General features: G+C 33.8%; 12 protein-coding genes across 12 annotated transcripts; 5 read left to right on the top strand and 7 right to left on the bottom strand.

Annotated features, from left to right (window-relative positions):
* Window positions 1-555: 555 nt before the first annotated feature.
* On the top strand, window positions 556-1274 carry EIN_187190 (hypothetical protein; the record flags this gene model as incomplete). The annotated part of the gene is made up of 2 exons (XM_004260985.1): window positions 556-623; window positions 794-1274. The coding sequence occupies 2 exons, from the start codon at window positions 556-558 to the stop codon at window positions 1272-1274; spliced, it is 549 nt and encodes a 182-aa protein (XP_004261033.1).
* A 640-nt stretch (window positions 1275-1914) lies between these two features.
* Window positions 1915-3621, bottom strand: EIN_187180 (hypothetical protein; the record flags this gene model as incomplete). The annotated part of the gene is made up of 1 exon (XM_004260984.1): window positions 1915-3621. One exon carries the CDS (start codon window positions 3619-3621, stop codon window positions 1915-1917), a length of 1707 nt encoding a protein of 568 aa, XP_004261032.1.
* Window positions 3622-12892: 9271 nt separating this feature from the next.
* On the top strand, window positions 12893-13654 carry EIN_187170 (hypothetical protein; the record flags this gene model as incomplete). Its single annotated transcript, XM_004260983.1, has 2 exons — window positions 12893-13142; window positions 13305-13654. The coding sequence occupies 2 exons, from the start codon at window positions 12893-12895 to the stop codon at window positions 13652-13654; spliced, it is 600 nt and encodes a 199-aa protein (XP_004261031.1).
* Window positions 13655-13871: 217 nt separating this feature from the next.
* EIN_187160 (signal recognition particle 14 kDa protein, putative) lies at window positions 13872-14203 on the bottom strand (the record flags this gene model as incomplete). Its single annotated transcript, XM_004260982.1, has 2 exons — window positions 13872-14068; window positions 14101-14203. 2 exons carry the CDS (start codon window positions 14201-14203, stop codon window positions 13872-13874), a joined length of 300 nt encoding a protein of 99 aa, XP_004261030.1.
* Window positions 14204-14301: 98 nt separating this feature from the next.
* Window positions 14302-15315, bottom strand: EIN_187150 (replication factor C subunit, putative; the record flags this gene model as incomplete). The annotated part of the gene is made up of 1 exon (XM_004260981.1): window positions 14302-15315. The coding sequence occupies one exon, from the start codon at window positions 15313-15315 to the stop codon at window positions 14302-14304; it is 1014 nt and encodes a 337-aa protein (XP_004261029.1).
* Window positions 15316-15476: 161 nt separating this feature from the next.
* EIN_187140 (hypothetical protein) lies at window positions 15477-17421 on the top strand (the record flags this gene model as incomplete). The annotated part of the gene is made up of 4 exons (XM_004260980.1): window positions 15477-15834; window positions 15967-17121; window positions 17189-17228; window positions 17334-17421. 4 exons carry the CDS (start codon window positions 15477-15479, stop codon window positions 17419-17421), a joined length of 1641 nt encoding a protein of 546 aa, XP_004261028.1.
* Window positions 17422-17461: 40 nt separating this feature from the next.
* Window positions 17462-17818, bottom strand: EIN_187130 (hypothetical protein; the record flags this gene model as incomplete). The annotated part of the gene is made up of 1 exon (XM_004260979.1): window positions 17462-17818. One exon carries the CDS (start codon window positions 17816-17818, stop codon window positions 17462-17464), a length of 357 nt encoding a protein of 118 aa, XP_004261027.1.
* Window positions 17819-17946: 128 nt separating this feature from the next.
* EIN_187120 (60S ribosomal protein L36, putative) lies at window positions 17947-18261 on the bottom strand (the record flags this gene model as incomplete). The annotated part of the gene is made up of 1 exon (XM_004260978.1): window positions 17947-18261. One exon carries the CDS (start codon window positions 18259-18261, stop codon window positions 17947-17949), a length of 315 nt encoding a protein of 104 aa, XP_004261026.1.
* A 329-nt stretch (window positions 18262-18590) lies between these two features.
* EIN_187110 (60S ribosomal protein L11-2, putative) lies at window positions 18591-19115 on the bottom strand (the record flags this gene model as incomplete). The annotated part of the gene is made up of 1 exon (XM_004260977.1): window positions 18591-19115. One exon carries the CDS (start codon window positions 19113-19115, stop codon window positions 18591-18593), a length of 525 nt encoding a protein of 174 aa, XP_004261025.1.
* A 339-nt stretch (window positions 19116-19454) lies between these two features.
* Window positions 19455-20326, top strand: EIN_187100 (40S ribosomal protein S6, putative; the record flags this gene model as incomplete). The annotated part of the gene is made up of 2 exons (XM_004260976.1): window positions 19455-19460; window positions 19511-20326. 2 exons carry the CDS (start codon window positions 19455-19457, stop codon window positions 20324-20326), a joined length of 822 nt encoding a protein of 273 aa, XP_004261024.1.
* Window positions 20327-20528: 202 nt separating this feature from the next.
* EIN_187090 (hypothetical protein) lies at window positions 20529-21716 on the top strand (the record flags this gene model as incomplete). The annotated part of the gene is made up of 1 exon (XM_004260975.1): window positions 20529-21716. One exon carries the CDS (start codon window positions 20529-20531, stop codon window positions 21714-21716), a length of 1188 nt encoding a protein of 395 aa, XP_004261023.1.
* A 1394-nt stretch (window positions 21717-23110) lies between these two features.
* EIN_187080 (hypothetical protein) lies at window positions 23111-24760 on the bottom strand (the record flags this gene model as incomplete). Its single annotated transcript, XM_004260974.1, has 1 exon — window positions 23111-24760. A coding segment is annotated over one exon (1650 nt), but the record flags the coding sequence as incomplete, so codon positions are not given.
* Between the last annotated feature and the right edge of the window lie 6 nt (window positions 24761-24766).

The following is a 24766-nucleotide window of genomic DNA, read 5'->3' as shown; positions in this document are numbered from 1 at the left end:
ATTTTTGTAATATTTACTGAAAATGGTTTTATTTTTAATCTAACAAAATGGGCATTATGTAAAACTGAAAAAGAATAAAAATAATGAATGGGATTGTCTACCAAAATGTCTTATTTAAGAATAGTCAAAAAGTTACCAGATATTGTTCATTGACAAACTATACTAATTGAAAAAAATATTAAAAAATATTATTAGAAAATAAAAAATATCAATCTGACATTTGTTTTTTAAGTTATATCTTTAATTATTTTTTCTAATTTTTAATTTAAAGACAAACTCATTTTTCATTTTTTTTATATTTACAAAAAATGGGTTTAAAATAGTAAAGGAGAATTAATTAACTATCAAAATTTACAAATTTTACTATATTATTTAATTAATTGTGTAAAGGTAAAACTGTTTTTCAAAACAAATATTTATTCCCTTTTTTATACAAAATATGAAGGAATAATATGTCTTTATTCTTTATAACAAAAATATATAATTATAATTATTATAATATTATAATCATAACAAATAATTAATATTACCTTTTCTATAGCAATTCATTCAATCATGCCTAAAACAGGTAACACGAAAATGAGGGTGGCAATTGGTGTTCTTTCGTCGACTACAATCGTTGTGTTAGTCCTTTCTATATTTGTGTTCTTTTACCAGTTCCTCTTCTGTCTCGACAAAGACCTTATAGAAGGAAAGACTGTTTGTCTTTATGTGTGCTTCCTTTGTTCATCGTAGAAACAGACTCCACTTATAAACAGCTTTTATTCGAAGAGGATAATAAACTCCAACCAAGCGGAACTTGTCAGTCAATTCCATTTGCGCAGTACGTCCCCTTTTCTCTCAAACTTATAACAGACTCAAAAACATACAAATTTTGGTGCGCCCCATACCTCCATTACCAGGTCTTTGTTCTCACACTGGGTTGGCTTTTTAACACTGTACTCGTTATCGCAGACTTTATTTTCGTCATGTTTCCAAGACCTTCGTCAATTAAAATGGTTTTGTTTTCAATGCTCTTTGCATCAATTTTGCTCTCATTTGGGGTCTATGACATTATACATTGGAAATCAATTGACAGTTTTTGCAAAGAAATAGTGCCAACTTTGCACTACGACAGCGCTGTCAAAAATATTAGTTGCAACAGCAATTTATATCTATCACTTGGAATACTCGAACTTGTTGTCAGCGCGCTTTGCTTTGTGAATCACACGGTTCTAGGAATCTTTTGGCATTTTTTCAAAAGCAAACCCGTATTTGATATGCTCAACCAATGAATGTACACGTAGTGATTTCTATTTTTTTAAATTGAGAATTTTCTTGTGTTTGCTTGAGTCCACAACAAAATTAAAAATAATGAGAATTTGTTAAAACCCAGAGTAACTTCTTGATGAGTTCTTAGATGATTCTGTGGATAAACCCGGCTCTCTCGGACTTCTTCTGTTTATACTCCGACTTCAACTGAGTGAGTTCAGTCTCTTTCCCGTGGAGTTCTTCAGTGATCTCCTCCTTTCTGTCGGCAAGGTTGGTGTCCTTCTCAATCACGTTGATTTTCTTTTTAAGGTACTTCACAGTGTTCTTCATGTTCTTGTACTCGAGTTTCTTGTCTGCGTACTCAAGTTCTTTGAGATGATTCATCTCCTTCTTCTCTTCTTTGGTGGCCATGTTTGTTTGATATTTTTTTCCGCCCAAGTGTGCCTTCGTTCTGCCTTTTTCAATCTCGTCATTTCATTTTATGATTTCTTGTTTTGACAACATTCTTGAGTTTATTATTCCTTTAAAATTTGAGTTTTTAATTATAAAATAGTTCTTTTATTGTCTCAAACAATGAATTATAATTTAAAGTAATTTAATACTATTTTATAATAATGGATGTAAAAACGTCAAAACGAAACTAGAATTTTAAAAAATGAATGGTTATGAGTAGTTCATTGTCTGTGGAAATGGCATTCCTTGCAACACAAATGGTTGTTGTACCTGCTGTAGTTGTGGTTGGATATATTGTTGTTGCAAGAACGGTTGTTGAATGTAAGGTTGTTGTACGAATGGTTGTTGGATAATTGGTTGTTGGATGTATGGTTGGAAGACTTGTTGTGTTCTTAATGGGTCGATTTGTTGTTGGACAACGTAAGGCATAGATATGAAGTTAGGAGGCAACGATTGTGTCATCATTTGTTGTTGAACTTGTTGTTGTTGCAGTGGTGTTCTATCGATTTTTTGGATCTTTGTGATGTCTTGTTGTGGGACTTGTTGGTTGTCGTCAATTCGACTTTGTTCGACTTCGTTACGAATTTCTTCTTGTTGTGGGGGGATATTAGGTTGTGGTGATAATTGTTGTGGGACTTGTTGACTTTGTTGTTGAGGGATTGGAATTGTTTGGAACATCGGTTGAGGTGTTTGTTGGTTCATAAACAATGGGGAGTAATGAGTATTCAATGGGTATCGCATTTCTCGTGGTTTACACTTACAGAAGTGTTTCATCTCTTTTTTCTCCCACTTCTTGTCCTTCTTGTCGAAAGATTGTTGGTAATACTTCCTTTCATGTTTGTCGGTCTTCTTCACTTTTTCCATCTTCCGATCTTCTTCCTCGTGCTCGCGCTTTTCTTGCTTTAAGAACTTCTTCAACTTTTTGTACGCAACATGGTCAGCCTTATACATGATATATGCGCTGATAATCTTGCGCTGATCTTTAGTCAAGTCTTTCTTCAAGTCTTTCCACATCTTGTTTAACTGAACCATTTCATCGCGATCAATTTCAACGTCTTCCCATCCCAGCACATTTCCATCTTTATCATGTTTTTGTTCGACTGGAGCGCATACAAGTGGAGAGCTAAAAGGTTCATACGGATTGGTTGTAGCTTCGACTTGTGTAACTTCTGGAGGGACAAATGGGACGCGTGGTTCTTCTTGTGCTTGTTGGTACTGAATGTTTTGTTGGAGTTGTTGTGTAGTTTGGACTTCAATTGGTCTGAGGACTTGTGTGAAGTTTTGTTGTTGTTTATTTTGTGTGTCGAGAGGAGGTGATGTTGAAGGGACGGATTCTGCGTCTTGTTTTTGGTCTTTGAGATCTTCAGTTTTATTGTTTTGTACATTTTGTTGGAGAGAGAGTGGGTTGATGGAGAGGGGAGGGGGATATTCTTTCTTTTGCGGAGCGACGGGTGAAGGTAAATGGAATCTTGGTTCATTTTGTTCAATGACTTCTTCTTTTACGGGTGGCAATTCTTCAATAACGTCTTGTTGTTTAATGTCTTCAATTGGCTTTTCTTCGACTTTGACTTCTTCTTTCACTTCAATGACATCCGATGGCTTAACTTCCTCAACTATTTCTTGTTGAGTTGTTCCTTCGGGTACTTTTAATTCTTCTTTAAGAGAAAGTACTTCTGTCTTTGGTGCGTAAGTCTCTTCAGTTGTAACAACCGTCTTTAGAGTGTCTTGAACAAAATTGTGAACAACATCATGTAATTCAGTTGTTATAGTAGTTTCATCAACCGTTTGCTGTGATTGTTCTTTAACTAATTCTTCATTAAGAATTGGCTCAGTGATGTTCTCCTCAACTGGTTGAGGAACTGTTTCTTGTGTAAAGTTACTTTCCATTTGAACTTCATAGATCATTTGTTTTTTCATCAAAAATTATTGACGTATCCCTCTTCTCTTTTTTAGTTCCTGTTTCGGGTTTAGTTCTTCATTCAAACCTCGCAATGACGAGTGATTAAAACAAAAGTTAGTTTTTTTGTATTTTATTAATATTAAATAATATTTTGTTTTTAATAATTTGAAACTAATTTCAAATTCAACTATTATATTGTTATTTCAAACTATTTTGTATGACTTTATAAAATTTTCATTATTATTTGTTGTTTTGAGGTATTTTGAAATAATCAAAATATTATTTTATTCATTATATTTATGTAAAAATTCGGGATTTGTCATTACAATTGATCAAAATCTAATGACTTTTTATATTAAATTGGGGACCTACATTGACCACCACCACCACCACCTTTACCAAAAAAAAATATTTGCCGCGAGTGTTTTTTGAAGGAAGTCCACTTTTCAGCCACTGTTTGTGCGTCCCCATGTCACCCACTTTCCTTGTCCGTACTGTGTGGACGCGGATGTGGTTCCCCCCCGCTTGCGGGGGGGTCAGGGGGGGATCCGCGCCAAGGGAGGACTTGGAAAGTGGGTGAAACGGTGCACAAACAGACTGTTTGAGTGTGTCTTTATGAGCCTTCTTTTCAATGCTCCGTCTCACTCGGTTTCCACTGACTCGAGGTGAATTTTCGGCATTTTTTGAATTCGGGAACCAGACCTAATATTATCCCAGTTTCCTATTTACTATAATTTTAATTTGAATATGATTCGAAATAGAAAAAATAAATCTATTTTAAGAGGTGGTGGTGGTGGTCAATGTAGGTCCCATTAAATTGTGTATTTATATTTTTTATAAGAAAATTAGTATTTATATTATAAATTTTGAATTTTGTCACTTAATTAAATATAGTATAATTATATAATATAATATTATGAAATAAATAAAATTTTATTTTTATTTTTTTATAATTAAATTAATATTTTTATTACAAAATTGTATTTTGTTAAAAAAAATAAATTTTAATTGATTTTTTTTACAAATAATATATAACAAGCACTTAAAACCCGATAATAATTATCGGGTCAACAACATCATTTTAGTCCAAATATTAATTCATAACTTTGTTATTTGTATCAATAAAAATGCTTTTTCGTCGCATTCCTCTTTTTAATTTTTTTCATTTTATTAAAAAAAGAATCAACTTTTATTATTTTTAAATTATAATTATAATAACAGTTTTCACTTTAAATACCAGGTGATAAAATATGTTTTCGATAGTACATAATAAGATAGAGACACTCATCACAATGAATAAAAATTATATGTATTTAAAAAGTTGTTTACATGACACATGAATTAAATATTTAACACTTTTTTGTTGTTCTGGTGTTTATTCACACAACTTTATTACTGGTCAATATTAAAAATTAACTATTATTTGATATAAAGTTGTTATTATCTTGATGTACATGTTACAATCTATCACCGACATGTGTTGTTTATCCATTTTTAAATATCTTTTTTTATAAAATGTTTGTAACTTACATTACATATACACATCAACTTATTTTAAACATTCATTCTAATTTACGTAATGTGTGTTTTTTGTACAAAATCATTTATCATATATTGTTTGGCTTGTTAAACCAAACACAATCCGTTTGTATTATAGACTCGGTATCTTAGTCTGCACGCAAAAATAACATTCAACAACTTCTTTATATCTTTGGTGTTGTCTTTCTAAAATTTTTGTGTTTGTTCTACAATTGTTGTTTATTATCGATTTGATATACTGTCTAACATATTTTATTAATTATTTATCAAGACCTCTATTATTTTCAACTGTTAATGTTTTTATGTTTTTATCACACCTTATCGAAATATGATATATATGTTAAACGTATAACACATTAAAGTATATAAAAGTTTTCATTATAATACCATTACTTCTAATACCTTTTTATTTCTTATTAGTATTTTAAATCTCATTTAAATAACAAATACTTTTTTCTAATTTTTAACTATTTTATTATTTAACCTCTTTTTTTAATTTCAAAAATTTGTTTGTCTGTCTGTTTATACAATTACTATTTAAAACAATAATTAATTCATCAAAAAAAGAGGTAATTTATTTAAAATTTTATCTTTTCTTAAGGAACTAAACTTGAATAAAACGATAGTTAGTAAAAATTAACTATCGTTCGTATTGAAAAATCATCACATTTTATTATTAAGATTAGTAAAAACAATTATATTTATAGTATATTGCTTATTAATAAAATACTATTAAGAAGCGCAAGAATAACTTACAACTATACCTAGGGTCCGAATGACCAACTTGGTTATTTTGCCGAATTTTGGTTGGGTTTTATCAGAATGCAGACACCAATTTTTTCACAACCAAAAACCGAAGATAAAACCGATTCAAAAACTTAAAAAGGGGTAGCTACTTTTTGTTTCAAAAATAGTTAATAATCCAAAAGAGCTCATTTAAAGAAGAGAAACAAACAAAACCTAATAATGTCTTTGTTTAAAATATAAAACACAAAACTGTCTCAAAAAAATTATTACGAACATTAAGGAAAAAAAAGACATGTCAAAATTTTCAAAAAAGAAAAACCAAAATAATTGTTTTTAAACCAATTTATAAAACACATTTTGAACGAGTTGTGATGTATTGTAAAAATAATTTAAACAGCTTGTTTTATTAATTATAATTAATAGTTAAATTCTTGTTAAAAAACGTATATGAATTAGGTCAATTATAATTTATAATTAAAATTATAATACATAATAGTATTATTACCTGGTTGCTAGACACAGTTAATTCGACTTGAACTTTCAACAATCAAATTCTTTGTAAAACCTTTTGCTTTTTAAGTGGCGACAACCATTTCCTTCATCTCTTTGATGGCGACAACATTTCCTCGATATGTTCCTTTGAACACAATCCCAAAGCTTCCTTCTCCAAGTTTTCGCTCTTTCTTTAACTCGTCCGGGTCAAGTGCTGTCGACATTTCTGACGCAAATTTGACTGGAATTTTTATCTCTGATATTTTGCCTTTGTTGATGTTTAAGACTGAACAAATGATGTCAACAGTCTTTTAAAGTGTACACAGCGGATGGACAGCAACAGTAAATTCAACAGCACGACCTTTCTTGATACTCACTGGTATGGAAGGTTCAACATTCAATTCAAACTTTTCTTCGTCATTTTGTGTTGTGAATTGAATTTTCAATAAAGACGTTCTGTCGTTGCCAATCATAAATTTGCATTCACCGTCTTTCTGAACTGCAATTTCGCCTTCAAAATGCGTTTTTGAGTGCCAATATATATGATATAAACTTCTTTCTTTTTTAAATCTTTCAACAAAAATTCGTTTACAAGTGACTTCCTTAACTTCTCTTCTTTTCTGTAATAAATACAAAAAAGTATACAACTTATTTTTATAATAATAACAACTATAAAAATACAAAAAATGATTGGAAGTATAATTGAGAGTACATTTGTCTTGTGAACACACTCGTCTCCATTTGGTCCAACTTTGTTGCTTACACCGCGCTCACTGCATTGTTGTGTTTTTGGATCATACGATTTACTATTGCAATTGAATTCCATTTCACACATTGCAACTATTTTGATATCAAAACATATTGATTAATACATAAAGAGCACGTGTTATTGTCTGAACAAGTCGCACGCAATTTAACACACTTTGGGCATTTTAAATATTTGTTTTGATAATACCCATCGAGACACACAGCACACCCATATTCTGAAACCCATTCACAATTGTCAAGTGTTGTATTGATGACACACTTCTTGTCTTTTATTGTTGTAAATTCGACATATTGGTAATACCCACCTTTCACGTTACACTTTGCACATGTTGAAACGTTGCCAACACAATTTGAGCACTTCTTGTCACATTGAAGACATTCAGTACCAATTAGATAATACCCGTCATAACACTTGGTTCACACTGTATTGCTGTTTTCTTTGCAGTACACAGTCTTCACTTCTGTATTGCAAACCAATACACCCTCATTGGAAGTTCTAAGTGAGATTTGTAAATCATAACGAAGGCAATTGCCTGATGATGTATACGAGCATGGCGTCGTTTCCATTGAAACACATTTTTTGTCATCAAATTTGAACTATTCTTCACAAATTGCACATTTTGAAGTTGATAAGTCGACACTTTGGCAACGCGCAGTAGACATGTCAACACATTGTGTGTCACTTAAAATATAGTTGTCTTTACATAACATACATTGCACCTCAAATATTTGTTATCATAACAACAGATTTGTAGTGGATTTCACTTAACATTTTGCATGAGCCGAGAATTAGATAATACCCTTCATTACACATAGTACATCCACTTGGCGTTGAAACCAAACAATTTGATAGTGAAACACAACTTCCATTAACAAGAGAAAAACTATTTGAGAATATATAACACGTAGTTGGTGTTGTGCAAGTCAGACAATTATCTCCACACAACTCACATTTTAGTGGATATACTTTGTTCAAAAAGTATTTAATAACATTTTATACACAGTCCTTTTAATAATGCTTCATGTCTAACATCATCACTCCATAAAGTTGTATATGTTTTTGTTTGTGAACGTTTAAGGTATTTTTCACATTTAATTGTGTTGTAACTATCTAAATAAAAAGAACATTTTTGTGTTCGTTTCAACTATTGAACAAACACCATTTAAGTTGATTGAATTGAAACATTCAATACATCCAAACCAATTTGGTACTTCTGACAGTATTTGTGGTTCTCATATGACAATGTTGAATCTAAACGAGCCCTATACTCAAATGATTTTGTGTGTTGATTATTGTTCTTGCTGTACAAGTCGAACAACTTGTAGTACACTCGATTCTGTATCCCTCGTTATCTATCACATTTGTTGTTGTCATTCATTTCTTTGTTTTTCGAGACTCAAACTCCATGCCACTCTGGCAGCCAGAAAACTCCAAAACATCAATATCAATTGTTGAATTCGGCATGTGGTCATATGAATAACACTTATAAAACAGATTGGAACACTTCATACTGACACTCTGTTACACTTTGAATTCATCGACTGGAAAGTCAATGCAATTTCCTTCGGTCTTAAATGCCATTCGATTGGATTCGCAGTTTATGGAAGTGCTACAAAAAGAAAATATAACACAGTAAAGTCTGTTCGAACAGCGTCTTTGATGTTGGAGTTTCTCGTGTATAGTGTTGAGTTGGTGCTCATCAAAGAGATCATCCAATGTTTTATCTCACTAAGGTCACAACCATTGAGATCTATGAAGAATAATTAACCATACTTGACTCCAAACCATTTAATTTGTTTATTTTTGGTGTTGTTTGTTTATCTGTAGTCTCAAAAAAGACACTTTCGAGGCGTTTTCTGGGGTAAACGACGAAGTTTCATTATAGACTATTTTACCGACATTTCGAAAAACTCTTTCTGAGTCTATGCTTGTTGGTTGAAAAGAGAGATACTTCCTGGCAATATCAAATAAATCGGCGTGTTTGTTTAGTTTAATACAGTTTTGCCAATATTCTTCGGGACTTTTACAGTTTTCTCCGTTTTCTATCGCACCACGATCTTCTAAATACAATCTAATTGCTTTATCAATTGGTGATTCCTCTCGTCTTTGTACTGCATCAGTTGTCATCATTGGAATTGCCCAATTGGCAAATTCAATATGAAAATTTGAACTCGAATTTAAAAAAGCGGAACTACTTTGTGGTGTTATATTATTTATGCCACTCAATTCAGCCTTCACTCTTTGAACACAGGTATTGATTTGTGTTTCAAACAAATCACCATCACGAGTAATAGGAAAAAAGAAAGCTGCTAAAATATATTCTTCTTTTTGAGAAAAAGCGCGCAGTCTTTTTTCAAATTCAGATCGAGCTATCATTTTCCAGTCCTTTCCAAAAATAGTCCCAGCTTCAATTTCCATAAAACCACTTCCCGATTCTTCTGCATAATCTTCATCTATTTCACTATGTTTTAATATATTTTTTAGAAAACCTTCAGTTGGTAAATAGAAGAGGAAATTGTGTTCCAAATGTCTCTAATAGCTCCCACAACATAACACGATGTAATTTTTTGGTTCGCCGCCAATTTGTTGTAAAGATCGTCCATTGCTTTTGTGAGTGAATACATTTCTTTGACCCCTTTCCACCCCTCTTCATTGAATTGAATCCCATTGTTCAGTTCTTTAACACTCTTCTCTCTTTTTAACAATTTGCTAAAAGAAAGGTAACATGAATTAAACCGCGTTTTCGTATAAGTCGCAAGACATCCAGGCTCTTCACAATTTTTTGAACACAACTCTTCAAATATTCTTTGTGTTTTTTGAGAAAATTGGAGTGTTTTGGCCAAAGAATTTATATTTTTCATGAAGGCTTTCATCCCGGGTATTTGTTTTATCACAGCAGAAAACAAATTATTCGATGTGTGTACAACACAGTCAGTTTTGTTTCCATTAATTTCAGACAATTTATTGTTATTTGATGCCGAATCAGCAACAAAATGTATGTTGTTAACATTCAAATTTAAATCGGTAACAATTTGACTCACATATGTTTTAATTTCCTTTCCTGTATGTTCTACATTAAAAGGACTCACATTCAAAACTTCGTTGTGTGACTCAAATTGTTTATCGATATAGTGGAGAGTTGTTGTTATATAAGAATTATTATATTTACTCATGATATCTGTTGAAATGGATCCTGATAGATTGTTGAAAACGACATCTTCTTTAATTCTTTTTTTGAGATCTCCTAGTTCTCTATCGTACAATTCAAAAAGACAAGTTGTTCTAAATGTTTTTTCGTCTGACAATACAACTGACTTATCGAGAAAATTCAGTAACTCAACTAAAAATGGATTTCGAATTTGACTAAAAGGAATTCCAACAGATGAAAAAAATCTCATCAACATTATGTTAACCTCTTTATTTCTTTGTGACATTTTTGGAAACAGTTTTCTCCTTTTTTCTTCATCTTTTAATTTGTCGTAATGTAAATTAATTAAATGATTTTTTTGCTGATGAAGTAGACTGTGTGACCATGTTATAATTTAACATTTTGTTACAGAGAAAACATTTTATAAAAAAGGAACAACCTACACATGTGGGTTCTCCCTTTGATCGGTATTCACCGGGAAGACACTCGGCGTGTTCTTGGCATGGCAAATATACAATTTTCATGTAATTCCAAATAAATGAACGAATCATTATTAATTGTAGATCCAAACACAAAAAATATTAAATAGTTTCATATTTTAGTTTTTATTTTTTAAATAAATTATAAAAACAAATGTTTTATTTGTTTAGATAATAGTATATTTTAATATATATATATATATTTATTTTAAATATCAAGTTAATAAGTATTTTATTTTGTGAATGTATTTGTTTTTAATAAAAATAATAACATTTTCATTTTTAAATTATAATTATTTATTTTTTATATTATATAATATAACAAATAACTTAAGAGAAAGGACGGACATGGGGACGAAGGACGGGAATATAGGCCGAAGGACGTCCTTTGTGGTTTAGGGATGTCCTCCCGCTATAAAGGGCGTCCTTTATGTGTATATGGTGTCCTTTCTATTATTTTCGTGTCCGCGGCATTTTTTATTCATTATCAAACTATATAACGAAGTATATTTTTATTATAAATATACAATCAAAAAATATAATTATTTCCAAAAATAAATTAATTCAAAGACAAAAACTATTTAAAAAGTAATTTTGTTATAAATTAATGGTTTATAATAATTTATCATTTTTTTTTCATTTTACCATTGAGTTTTCTTTGAAAAACTAATTAAATTTGCATATTTTATAAAAACCATTAAATTATAACGAAATTACTTGTTGTTTAACATTTGTCTTTGAATTTATTTATTTTTGGAAATAATTATATTTTATAATAGTAAATTCATAGTAATATTATAACTCATTATATAGTTATTAAAAATGCCGCGGACACGAAAATAATAGAAAGGACACCATATACACATAAAGGACGCCCTTTATAGCGGGAGGACATCCCTAAACCACAAAGGACGTCCTTCGGCCTATATTCCCGTCCTTCGTCCCCATGTCCGTCCTTTCTCTTTATTAAATAAATAATATCGTTTGTTGTTTTTTATAAATAATGTTTATAATTATTTTTATATTTTTTTATAATTATTAAAATGAATTTTATTACTGCCACTAAACTCATTTAACCATTAAAAAAGTTTGGCCATTTTTGATTTGAAATTTTTTTACGATGACAATAATCTTCTTTTTTTTACTAAATTTTGATTTTTTATTTTTTTGAGACTAAAAATTTAATTCGATTTTTTGTTTTTTTATGTTAAAAAGAACTTAAAAACAACACTTTTAAATTAAATAAATTAAAATAGGCTGAACTTAAAATAATGTCTCCACGTTCACTAATTAAGAAAAAATTATCTTTTTGAAACAAAACCTTGGAAATAAAAAAAATAATGGCAAAAAAATTTTCTTATTTTTGATGACTAAAAAATATGTGATTTTAGCGATCGGTCCCTAGGTATACTTACAACTGAAATAAATAAATAAATAAATAAATAAATAAATAAATAAATAAATAAATAAATAAATAAATAAATATATGCGTTAGACAAACATATATATGTAGATGTAGATATGTAGATAGATGTAGATTATTTTTAACATTTTTTTCATTTTTCAAAATCAAAAAAAAAATAAATAGAAACTAAATGTCATATTGATAATGTATTTTCTTAGTCAAAATGAGTCAGAAAATATTAACAATAGAACTAATAATTAATAATATAAATTAAACAATTGTGTTATTATTTTGATAAAAATAGTAAATTATAAAATAATTTTTTTGATTATTTATATCGGAAATAACATCTTCTTTTTCAAGAATTTAAGTGATTTCAATTTGACTCTAAATGCAACAATAATCCGATATAATACATTTCGATTAAATGTTTGAACTTAAAAACCCCATCACAAATTCGCACTTTTATAAAGAAATTTCTTTGATATTTTTTTCCATATTTTAAAAACAACTAAAAACTCCTTATACAACACCTAAAAATACTTCTTTACAATTTTTTCAAGTCATTTTTAGCTATTTTGGTAACCCCCAAATCTTGTACTTTGATTATTTAAGAATAAGTTATTCCTATTTTGCTTTTTTCGTCAAAAAACAACGAAAATGCCTTACTTCCTTTTGAAAGCTACACAAAGAATAAACTCCAAAATACATGAAGGCTACAAAGGGCCCATCATGTCCTTGTCCTCTTTGTACTTCCCCGACAAATATTATTATTAAGAAGAACACGATGACATGGAACACAGTCTGTCGAACTATTCTCTTTTGTTTGAACAATTCTATAAAAGGAATTATTTTTGATACTCCACCAACTCCAACTTCTTTAACTTACTATTCTTTTAATAATCATATCGTTCCGTTCTTTCAAACACACAACACGTTCTTTTCTACTTTCCCTTGCGGTTTGTTTTGATCACTCTCGTTTTGGTCTTTTGTATCTCCCAGTTATTCCTATTCCCAAAAACTCAACAATATTCTTTGTACCTATTCTTTATAGTAATTGTATTTATATCTTACTAATTAATGTAAGAACAATTATAATAATATTTTTAACTCATCAAAAGTGAAAAGAAACACCCCAGAAAAGTGCAAAAAGTCGCTACTCGACTCGTTGAGCCATTCACAAGACTTTTTATCAAGCAAAACTCAACACGGAATCATCGGGTACTGGCATCTTAAAAATGCAGATAAAGCACCCTGGGAAAAGAGCCGCTTCGACGAAATCGATCCCAAGGAATACTTCAAGTCGTGCAACACAAAGCTCGACGAAATTACCAACAATCTCGAAAGATACAAAGACGTTGACTTGTCGACTTTCCCGGACCTTTCAGAGATGTACCAAAGCTTAATGGAGAAGATCAAAAAAGCCAACGTTATTAGGAAGAAGCTCGACGGCGTACTTGCACAGAAGTAGGCCCAACAATTTTGATTGATTTGGATTTTGTAGTGATTTCATTGTACTATATTTAATAGATAAATTTAGTACAATCAATGGTTATTCAATTAGATTGTTTTGGTGACGAATTGGAAATACTGTACTAATTTATATAGTTAAATTATAATATTTACAACTTTTGAGTGAATGAAAGGTTGGATGGTGGAATGAACGAATTGAAATCCTAAAAAATTAATCAATGGTCACGCTTTAAATTGAACTCACTGCCCATCACATCACGGAGCTTTTGATTGAACTTGCCAACCTCCTTTTTCTTGACGATGGTTGATATCTTTTTGCTCCCGTTTGTTGCACGAAGAAGAACCTGCTCGGATGGCTTCTCCTCCTGCTCAGCATCTTTTTTGCTTTTTTTTGGTTTGTCTATGTGTCGGTCTTCATATGAAACTTGTATGAAAAAAACAAACACTGCTTGAACGTTACCCACACGCTCCCGCTTTTCTTTGTCTTCGAAAGTTTATACAATTTCGTGAGCTCTTCAAGAAACGCGTCGTTTTCGAGCAGGCTCATTCCATTTTTTAGTTCTTTTTTCTTTGAAAAAAATATTTCCATTTCTATGTAGTATTTCTATCATTTTTATAGGATTTGTCCAAAAACAAACAAGACATTCAAGCAAGTTTATGATAATATTTGAAGAGTGTCCCGAGGAGTGAAGATATAGCGAATAACGGATCGGCTCTGTCGATGAGTGCAGCGTCGGTGTCAGCAATTTCCAGTAAGAAGTTACATCTTTGGGTTTCTGTGAGTCCGTTTGTATCTTGTGTGAAGATGTCTCTAATTTGTGAGAGTATCGAGTCTGCGGCATAATTCTCCTCGACGACAAGATGTAACACCTTCAAGTAAATATCAAAGACGGTCTTTTCTTTACAAATTAAGATTATTTGAGATATTTCGAGATTTGGCACAACACCAGCGACATTAGAAATGTCTTGTGGTGTAACACTGTGTCGAACGCCTTGTGACAATTTTTGTAATAATCCGATTGCATACCTCATATCACCTTCACTCAGTTTCCCAACAGCTTTAATGGCCTCAGGCGTTACGTCGAACTTCTCTTTCTCACAGATAGACGTGAGGTGCTCGAACACTGTTTCTTGTGGGAGTGCGTTGAACCTGAACTTAATGCATCTTGATGAAATTGGTGGGAGAATACGACTGATATAGTTGCATATCAAACAGAATCGGGTGTTACGAGTGAAGTCCTCCATCATTCGTCTTAACGCCGTTTGTGCGTCTGGTGTTAACGCATCCGATTCGTCCAATATGATCAATTTGTAGTCCGGTATACCATCTTGGTGTGAGACATCTTGCATTGCATAATTCTTCAATGTTGTTCGAATCATGTCTATCCCTCTCTCATTCGATGCATTCAGTTCTAACACTCTGTCCTTAAAACAGTTGCCAAAGAGTTCTCTTGACAGTGCAAGTATTGACGTCGTCTTCCCACTCCCTGGTGGTCCAAAAAAGAGTAAATTAGGAAGACCACTTGTTAATGATGATTTCAGTAATTTAATGACTTCTTCTTGCCCTTTCACTTCATCCAACTTTTTTGGTCGATATTTTTCGGACCACGCATTTGTCTCTGACATGTATTCTTTGCTTTTTGTAGTTTTCAATATCATTGAGTTGATTTAACTTCTCCAAGTAACATAATAAATAACATTTTAATAACATTTTAATAACAAAGTGAATGTTATTTAAATTATATTGAAAAAAATCAATAAAGTTGATTACTTGCCTTGACAAAAAATCAAAAACGATAGGATTAAATCTGTAAACTGAAATGGCACGTCCCGAGTACAAACCCCTCCAACTCAAGTCTATTGTGATTAGTGAGAAACAAGTGCCATCATTAAAAACACCGAAAAGAAGAGCAGCACCACTTGCAAAGTCACCTCGTACACAACTCATTAAGTTATCACCAATTCCACCGAGCGAACCAAATCACGTTGAGTACTTCAATAACTTACTTTTCTCGGGAGATAACGTCGTTATTGAAGCATTGACACAAACACTCATATTACGAGCGCCAAGCGAAGAAGCAGCATTCAATTCTGAGGCGATGTTGAGGTATTACTACGATAACAACAAATTGAATTCGTTATTAACGTGGGCTTTTGAGAAAGAAGTCAACAGCAGAGGTTTGCTTTCTTTTAATCATATTATTATATACTTGTGTATTAAAACGACTCAACTTTTTTACATACTAATAAATATGTTTAAATTAATATAAATATAACTTGCCAATTCAATTGAAATAAACTGAAATAGAGGGACAGATACCTTCACATCGTTTTTTACTAAGAATTCCCTCTTTCTCAAATTGTACGACAAATACACACAAGTCTTTTTGATGGACTATTTACGACTCTCACTGAAACCTACAATGGAAATGATATTAAAACAAGACTCGAGAAGACTTAGTGTGCCGGGGAATTTGTCATTTGTGTTACTTGAAAACGAAACGGCGCTGACGAAAGAAGAGTACACGAAATCACAAACATTCATAGTTGAAGTGCTGTCGCATACAACTGAATGCTTAGTCCAAAATACTCAACTCATTCCGTCGCACTTCGCACAGTTTATTCAATCAATAAATTCCATATTACGGTCACACAGAATTAATAAACGAGACGTCGTGAAACGAGTGTTTCGAGAACTCTTTTACACATACACGTTGTCTGTTGTGATTAATAACCCGGAGACTTTAATGCCCGGCCTCTCACAAAGTGAAACGGTCCAAAAGAGATACAAACTCAATTACTTCAGAGAAATGCTTGAGAAGTTGCATTCGAGCGATTGCCAATCGAACAATAACATCATGTTTGACATCATGCCATTACTCAAAAATCCGGACCCCGCCGGCGATGTGTTGAAGTACTTGTTAAGCGTCCAACTCGACAAATCACAGAAGGAAGTCATTCTCTCGAAACCGGAAACAACGGAAGAATCACTAAAGAAGGAAATGAAAGAAAAAGAAAAGGCGTCACAACGAGTCACAGACTTCCAAAACTTCACGTCGATCATTAAAGATAATATGCTGCAAATACTCGACTTTTTACCGAGAAGAATAGGAGACGATCTCCTCAAAATCGTTGGAGGAAAACCTTATATGTTTGATGACTATCACATGTTCAGAAGTTTGTTGGACTCGATAAACGTCTTCAACGAAGACTATAACATGCAAATGAGTCAAGCCATCATCGTTAACACACGAAAAAAGGACGAAATTGTACAACTGGAAGAACAACTTGGGGTGCTCCAAAAGAAGCTCGAGGAAATTCAAAATGAAAATGAGAATTTGCAAAGTCAATTAGATCACGATCTACCTATTGGGTCGATATTGGGTTCTGAAAGATACATGAAAACATCATTTGAGTCATATTATGCGACTCGGACTTTCTTTGTTGGGTCTCAAGTCTTTTCTGGTTTGTGTTTTAATAATATAAATAATAATAATATTATTCTTTATCAACTAATGAAACTCATGTGAAGGGAAAAAGATTGAAGATGTGAAAAAGGGTGGATTACAGTTGTTTGTTTTTCTTTAATAATTAATTTATAAATAGATATAAAACTATAATATACTAGTACTCTCCACTCATCCTAATCAAGAGAAGAAAGAACTATTAATGAATAGATTTAAAAGGAAAAAAGACACGAAGAAGGAGAAGAAAGAAAAAAAGGACAAGAAAGAAAAGAAAGACTCTTCAGAGAGTAGTAAATGAATTGTATTGTTTTGAGGAATTGATTATAATTATTTTGAAGTCAACACACGGAGATGAATTTTACGACATACCCTTCAAGAGCTACACTCCGAAAGACTCGTCGCTCTGTTGTGTCAGTCACCACCCTCCACTTTGAGTTGTTCACTTCACACACATTGAGGAATTCGTAGACGTCTTTACCTTGTTTGATATAAAATTTGATTGACTTTCCATTCTCTGGTTTTTGAATGTAGAGAGTGTGATTACAAACTCCACTCGATGAAATAGCAAATTCCTTTCCGTTGAAAAATTGGAGTGATATCTCTTGTGATATGCGCCGAGTCATGTACAGAATTCCTTTATAAAAGAACGACTCATCCAGTGCGTTGAGTGTGTTCATGACGTGTTTTGAGTTCATTTGGTATCGCCTTTGACTGCAAAACGAGTTCCGTTCGATCTCCAATGAGCAAGAAATAAATCTTAAAGAAAAAAGATGAGAGGTGAGGACTAAAAAAAGTAAGAAAATCGACAATAAAATAGAACCACTCATTTAGCAGCTTCAGTGTGGTGAGCATGGGCAACTCTCATGGCTTCAAGGACTCTTGAGAGTTCTTCTCTTTTGGCAAGACCTCTCTTGTGAGTTCCGAGTTGCTTCTTTGCGTATTTGAGTGCCTTCTTATCGAGTCCTCTTCTCAAGAGGTCCATCATGTGTCTCTCGTATGGGGAAAAACCGGCGGCTTCACGAGTCACGTCCTCAACAAGCATTTTGGTCTTTGAAATTGGTCTGCTAATTTCTCTTGGTTTGCTCAATCGGTGAACCGGGAATCCCTTTTTTAAACCAACAGCAACTCCTCTGCCCATTCTCAAAGTGTTCTCAGTTCAAACTCGTAGGGTTATCCCCTTTAATGTCATTACTAGTTTATTTTACTATACAAATAGTTATTTTCTTATTCTTTTGGGGTCCCACATTTTTCCCTAATACAACGGGACTTTTGGAAGTGCAAATCAAGTAATAAAAAAAATAAAAGAAAATAGAAAATTAAAAGAAAAAAGGGTTACTTTGTTGACTTCATTTCCCGATATTTTGCATTAAAACGCTTCAAATATTTCAAGAAAAAAAGTCTTTACTTTTTACCAAGAAAAAAATGAAACTAGAATGAATAGTAAAAAAAACTAAAACGATCAACGACTTACTTGTTAAGCACGATACCTTCATAAGTTTCCTTGAACCAGTTGATAGCGTCATCCTTTCTCAAGAGGTGATCCTTTCCGATTCTGTTTTGTCCTCTTTTTCTTCTGGCGACTCTGAAACCTGGACGAGCGAGGACGACGTAAAAGTCCATACCATAAATACCAACTTGTGGGTCATATTTCAAACCCAAATCGATGTGTTCTTCAATACCAAAGCCGAAGTTTCCGGTGTCTGAGAAGTTGCAGTTCTTCAACTCGAATTCCTTGACTTTAAGTCCTTTCTCAAGAATCTCAACTGCTTTGGAGCCTCTGACTGTCACATGGCAAGCGATCTGGTCGTTTCTACGAATGGAGAAGGCTCTAACTGTGTAACGTGCCTCTGAGAGGACTGGGGTTTGCCCAGTCAGGGTCTCAAGGACCTTGGCGGCTCTGGTCAATCTATCGCCGGATTCTCCTACGGAAATGTTCAAGACAAGCTTCTCAATCTGAATCTTACGCATGACATCGGATTTCTTCGCGGCCATCCTCGAGACTGGGTTATTCAGTTCGGTGCCCTCTTTCTGTAGTACTCTAGATATTTTTACTATTAATTTACTATAACTTATTGTTCCCTTCAAATTTTTATTTCAATTAACATGGTCTTTGAAGCTATCAAAATTGGTTTGCACAGACATGAAGAAAGTGACATATAAAACAGAATTGGTTTATACAGGGTAGTCTGAAAGATACGCCATTAAAAAAGTATGAAATCAAGTTAGTAAGTAAAAAGAGGGGAAACTAGAAAGAATAGTAAAAGAATTAACAAAAGAATTAAAGAAGAAACCCTTTTGATCTCTGAAAAGACCTGAAAATTTGTCGCGTCGATGAAGGTTTGTGAGTCCCACGGTGTCTTATAGTGCATGAATTGAATAACGAATAGATCAACATTGCGAATCCAGTCACTGGACGTGTCAAGAAATTTGACTTTGAAGAAGAGAAACAATTCAGAGGGTTCCTCGACAAGAGAATTGGACAAGAGGTTGACGCTTCAGGGTTAGGCGATGAGTTCAAGGGATACATCTTGAAGGTCACTGGTGGGTCTGACAAGGACGGATTCCCAATGATGACTGGTGTTGCGACTAACAATAGAGTTCGACTTCTTTTGGACGGAACTACTGGATGCTACAAGCCCCTTCGTAAAGGTGATAGAAAGAGAAAGACTGTCAGAGGTGACATCATTGCTCAAGACATTGCTGTAGTCAACACTGTTCTTATTAAGAAAGGAGACGCCGAATTAGACGGAGTTACCAATAACCCACTCCCACTCAGATTTGGACCAAAGAGAGCTTCGAACATCAGAAAGCTTTTCAACTTGTCGAAAGAGGAAGATGTCAGAAAGTTTGTCATTCGAAGAGATGTCGTCAAAAAGCATCCAAAGGAAGGAAAGAGTAAAATCAGATCAAAGGCTCCAAAGATCCAAAGACTCGTTACACCACAAAGAATTCAAAGAAAGGCTAGGATGTTGAGATTAAAGGCCGAACACAGAAGACTCATGAGCGCCGAGAAAAAGAGATACAACGCTATCTTGAAGAGATATACTTTGTTGAAGGCTCATGGCGTTAAGGTCGTTTCCTTCGCTGATACCGAAAAGGTGTTCACTCAGAACAAACCAGGATCCGCTAAGCCAAAAGTCGAGAAGAAGACTGCTGACAAGAAAGCCACCAAGAAAGTCGGGAAGAAAACTGGGAAGAAATAACTTTTATTGATGCGATTTGGAAATCAAATTTTTGTTCGCTTTTTTGTTTTAGAGGAAGTAGGGTTTCCTTAATTCTTGTCTTCGATTCAAAGAAAATTGAAGACTTTGTGCGAGACGGTGTTTTTTCTTTTTGTTCTTTCAAGAACCCCACCTGTTTTGTTCATCTTTTCCAGATTGAACAAAGAATTCACTGTATTCTGTGATGTCACGTGTCTCAAATAGTTTCTATGACGTTGTTGTCCAAGAAATGAATGACACGTATTTTGCTAAAGAACAACAAAGGAAAGTAATGTTAGAACAACTGAATACAACGCCTTTACGCCTCCCAGAACTTTCTCAAATGTCTTATACTATCACAAAAAAATTAAGGATTCAACCCCCACCTATTAGTGTTGTCAACTCTATTGGGTCAATCAAAGTACCAAAACAACAAACATTACAAATACAAGGCAATTTTACCCCTCCACCATTCCCTATGAATACTCCACCTCTCCAAAACCAAACAAAATTTTCTTTACCACCAAAACTACAAAGCGATATGACACTCCCTCCTTTACCAAATTACGATATACCGAAAAGTAAGGCACAAAGTTTCCAACACACAAATACAGTCTTTTCTAAAATGATCTCCGACAAACTGAAAGCCCCACGGACTTTTGCAGATTTACAAAAACAACGAAAAGAAATCACTAGTCTCCATGGACCAGAAACTAAAGAACGGCCGAAGAAACAGAGAAAGCGGGTTCGAATGGACAGCAAACGAACGGAACAGTCTGCGACGGAGGAAGAGCCAAGTTTGGGACACGTGCCATATTTGCGAACAAAGAAACAGAATTCATCGCCCGTAGCACCTTCGAATTTTAAAGATGAAACCATGTACATGCGAGTTAGAAGAATTCTTAAGAATGAAGCAACGATATTGGATACGGAGACAATCAACTTATTGAGCGCAAACACATTGAATTATATGGTCACCTTTGGATCAAGTGTGAGAGACTGGAAGGGGGAGTGGATGAATACCATTGATAAAGCGGCATTGCAGAACTGTGTTGTCGACAAATTCATGCGAGAAAGTGTGAGTGGAGGAGACAATGGGATGTTCGAACAAATCATTTTCCTTGATAAGGCGAGACGATTTCTGAAAAAGGTTGAAATAGGAGAGGTGGAAAGAAGTGTATGGGAGAGGAGGCCAATCCAAGAGAAGTGGAGCTTTGCGTGCGATATACTCATTTTAAAAAAGATTTGTGACTTGGGGTTTGGATTGGAATCGGAGTATATTCAACATCGACTTATTCAATATGTTCTTGTGCTGTATTTAAACATCACAGATATCGATGCACAAATCGCGTTTGTGAGGGAAAGAGTGACTAAAATATCAAAGTGGTTGTGAGAGACTCTTGTTATTGACTGTATGCTTTGCGTTCTTTTGAATGACAACTAGGGGAATATACATACGTTTCTTTGTATAAAAAATATATAGAAGTGGTCGTATATCGTGGGGTTAAAAGTGGAATGTCGTCAGTTTGAACTCGAGACACATGGAGAGGTGTAATTTAGTTGATGTCATTAATTAATTAATTGCACAAGAACTATATGTGTGGGTATTAATATAAGAATATCTAATACATGTTCTATTAATAATACTACCAATTACAAGTACTCTCATTTGTTTTTATTAAAACAAGATTACAGGCTTGAACACAAATTTATTAAAGTCTCCAATTTGTGTTCTGATATAATTTCTATTCTAAAGTCTTCGTAAAAATACAAAACAATTGGTAGTGGTTTTTCTAATTAATAACTTCAAATGGTTCTTTTTATTATCAAGTCAATAGAAAAAACCCACCCTTTTTCAGCATTTTATGCCGAACAATAACAAACAAAAACTTACAAAAAATCGGAATTAGAAACGGGATTGACAGAAGAAATGAGTTTTGTTTAAAAATAGAGAAACCTTTAGTTGATAATAATAATACTATTAAACTATTAACATGTTAATTATTTATTTATAAGACACTTGTCATTTTGTGTTGACGATAGTTTCAAAAAAGAGTCGAGTTAAGTCCAAGCAAACATCAAGAAAATAAAAAGAGTTTTGTTTTTCAATAGAAAAAACAATGCTTGTTTTTCAAAAACCGTCTTGAGCTTTTGTAAAGACCTGTTGTCGATGCAATTTCTACCAAAGTCCAGTCCATGCATGAGTTTTAGTTTGAGCGCAAGTTGTTTGTCAACACCCGAAAACTCATCAAAATGTGGAAAATGGGCAAAAATGTCAAGAAAAACGATACTCGTCTAAGAATAGATGAGATTGTGTGATGGAATGAAATGCCACATAAGAGAGAAAAATCTAGTAATTTTATATACTCAATCACAATGGCGTGCCTTATTGCCGTCAAACCACTCTCGACTCGATTGTGTCACCCCAGCGATATCGACTCTTCGGTGAGTTCCTATGATGATTTCGCAATGTCTCCTTTCTATGACCAAATCGACACGGTCAACCCACAAAGAGTCCACTCGCCCTCACTTGAATTACGAGACATGGAAATAGAAGACTCCTTTGAGGAGCCCACTCACGACAACCTTGATCAGTTGTTGGAGAAGAACACAGACGTAAACGGCAGCCCTGTCTATCAGGACTCTTTTTTCGTTTATGATTTTTAATTGTGTATGATATGTACATCATGTTTATAATCATTTATTTGTCTTGTTTGATTTTTTTTTGTTTACGTCTTATTTAGCGTCATATTAAATTAATAACAACAAAGAAACTCAATTAACACATTACGGCTTTCTTTGAAAATTGGGTGGCATGTTCGGCATTTGTCCGTTTGGAAAAGGACCCATTCGAACCATGTTTGGTTGCCCATTTGGGTTGAAAGTTGTCATTCCAATTTGTGTTTGTTGTACAGAACCAACAATGGGAAAGGGTGCTCTCTGTAACATGTACATTGGCGCGACATTTCGCATATTCGGTTGTCCGGGTTGTATGATTCCGCCCGTCAACGGGTTGTTTATTGTCATTCCTCCCTGTAAACGGACACCTGGCATCCCATTAGGCATTCCACCAGGGATAGCATTTGGCATCCCATTCACAATTGTGTTGGGCATTCCAGCTGTTAAGTGCATGGGTAATCCGGCTTGAATTGGTTGGTTCATGGCTGGTTGCATTTGTTGCGGAATAGGTGCTTGGTACCCAAACTGTCGCATAAACATTGGTCCAGGAGCTGCACGCCTCCCAACACCCATACCAGTGAGTGGTCCATCAACCTTCGGGAAGTTCAAAATATTTGGGGTTGTATGGGATGGCACTTGGTGCGACCCTTTGAAAGTTTTCTTTTGAATCACGTCCGAACATCGCTTTTGATAATCGACGTGGGCCAAGTGAAGGTACGACGGATTTAAATACAGAGTCTGCTGTTCGTAGACTTCTTGCGGTGGAACTTCGAGTTTTTTCAACTCAGTGCAGCGCTCATAATACGAAGGAACATATTCGAAAAGCAGCGTAGGATTCTCTAATATGCGAGGAGACTCGGGTACAACGTCTTTTGCTTTGTACGTATTCACAAATTCTTTCAGGTACTCTTTTTCCTTGAACCTCTTGATTGCTGTTGCAACTTCGCTTTTCTCCGATCGTTTAATGTGGTCGATCTGGTTGGAAATTTGCTTTTCGACTGTTTTGATCTCGTCGTCCCAAAGTGAGTTCGATGGGTTCACCACAAGTTCAGACGGAGATGGTGTGTTTGGTATTGAAATGTTAATTGGGCGATTTACATTGAGTTTTGGCAACAGTGTTGGACCGTCGTTAAACGGCAACTTGTTGAGTGTTTGTATTGAAAGTTGTTGTATACCTTCTTGTTTGACTTTGACGTTTGGCTGTGATAATAATGTGCTTGAGGGTCGACTTAAGACTATTTGCGCCGCGTTTTGTGTTGTAAGTTGTGTGTTTTCTTTCACTAAAGTTGTTTTGTTCTCAACCTCGATGTTTGGCTTCTCTCTCAATTTGTCCAATATGCTTTCCAACATCTTGTCTTCATCAACGGGAAGACACTTTTCTGTTTTAAATTGTTGGTAAACCGTTCGAATGTACTTGTCAACCTTTCTTTCCATTTTTTCCAGTGACATCACAACCGGATTTTTAACATTGGACTCACCAACATATATCACATCCACTGCACCAACAACATTCCTTACATCTTCTCCAGCTCTCGAACGAAATACAACTACCACGTCCACGTCAAAATATTGGATCCCATCAACGTACTCATCCTGAATGATAATACATCCGCGCCGCGCATTATGAAGCGAAGCCACAACAACCAAATCGTCAACTTTCTTTAACACAAAGAATGGCGTGTGATTAACGATTTGCAACGCAGACATCAACATCGACACAAATTGAACTTCCTTTGTCACAACCGCAAACGCCTTTTGCTTTCT

Source organism: Entamoeba invadens (assembly GCF_000330505.1).
Source record: "Entamoeba invadens IP1 unplaced genomic scaffold scaff_1105074725183, whole genome shotgun sequence".
NCBI classification, from domain to species: Eukaryota; Evosea; order Mastigamoebida; family Endamoebidae; genus Entamoeba; species Entamoeba invadens.
Note: the sequence above shows the minus strand (reverse complement) of the source record. Positions and strands in the feature narration are given on the sequence as shown.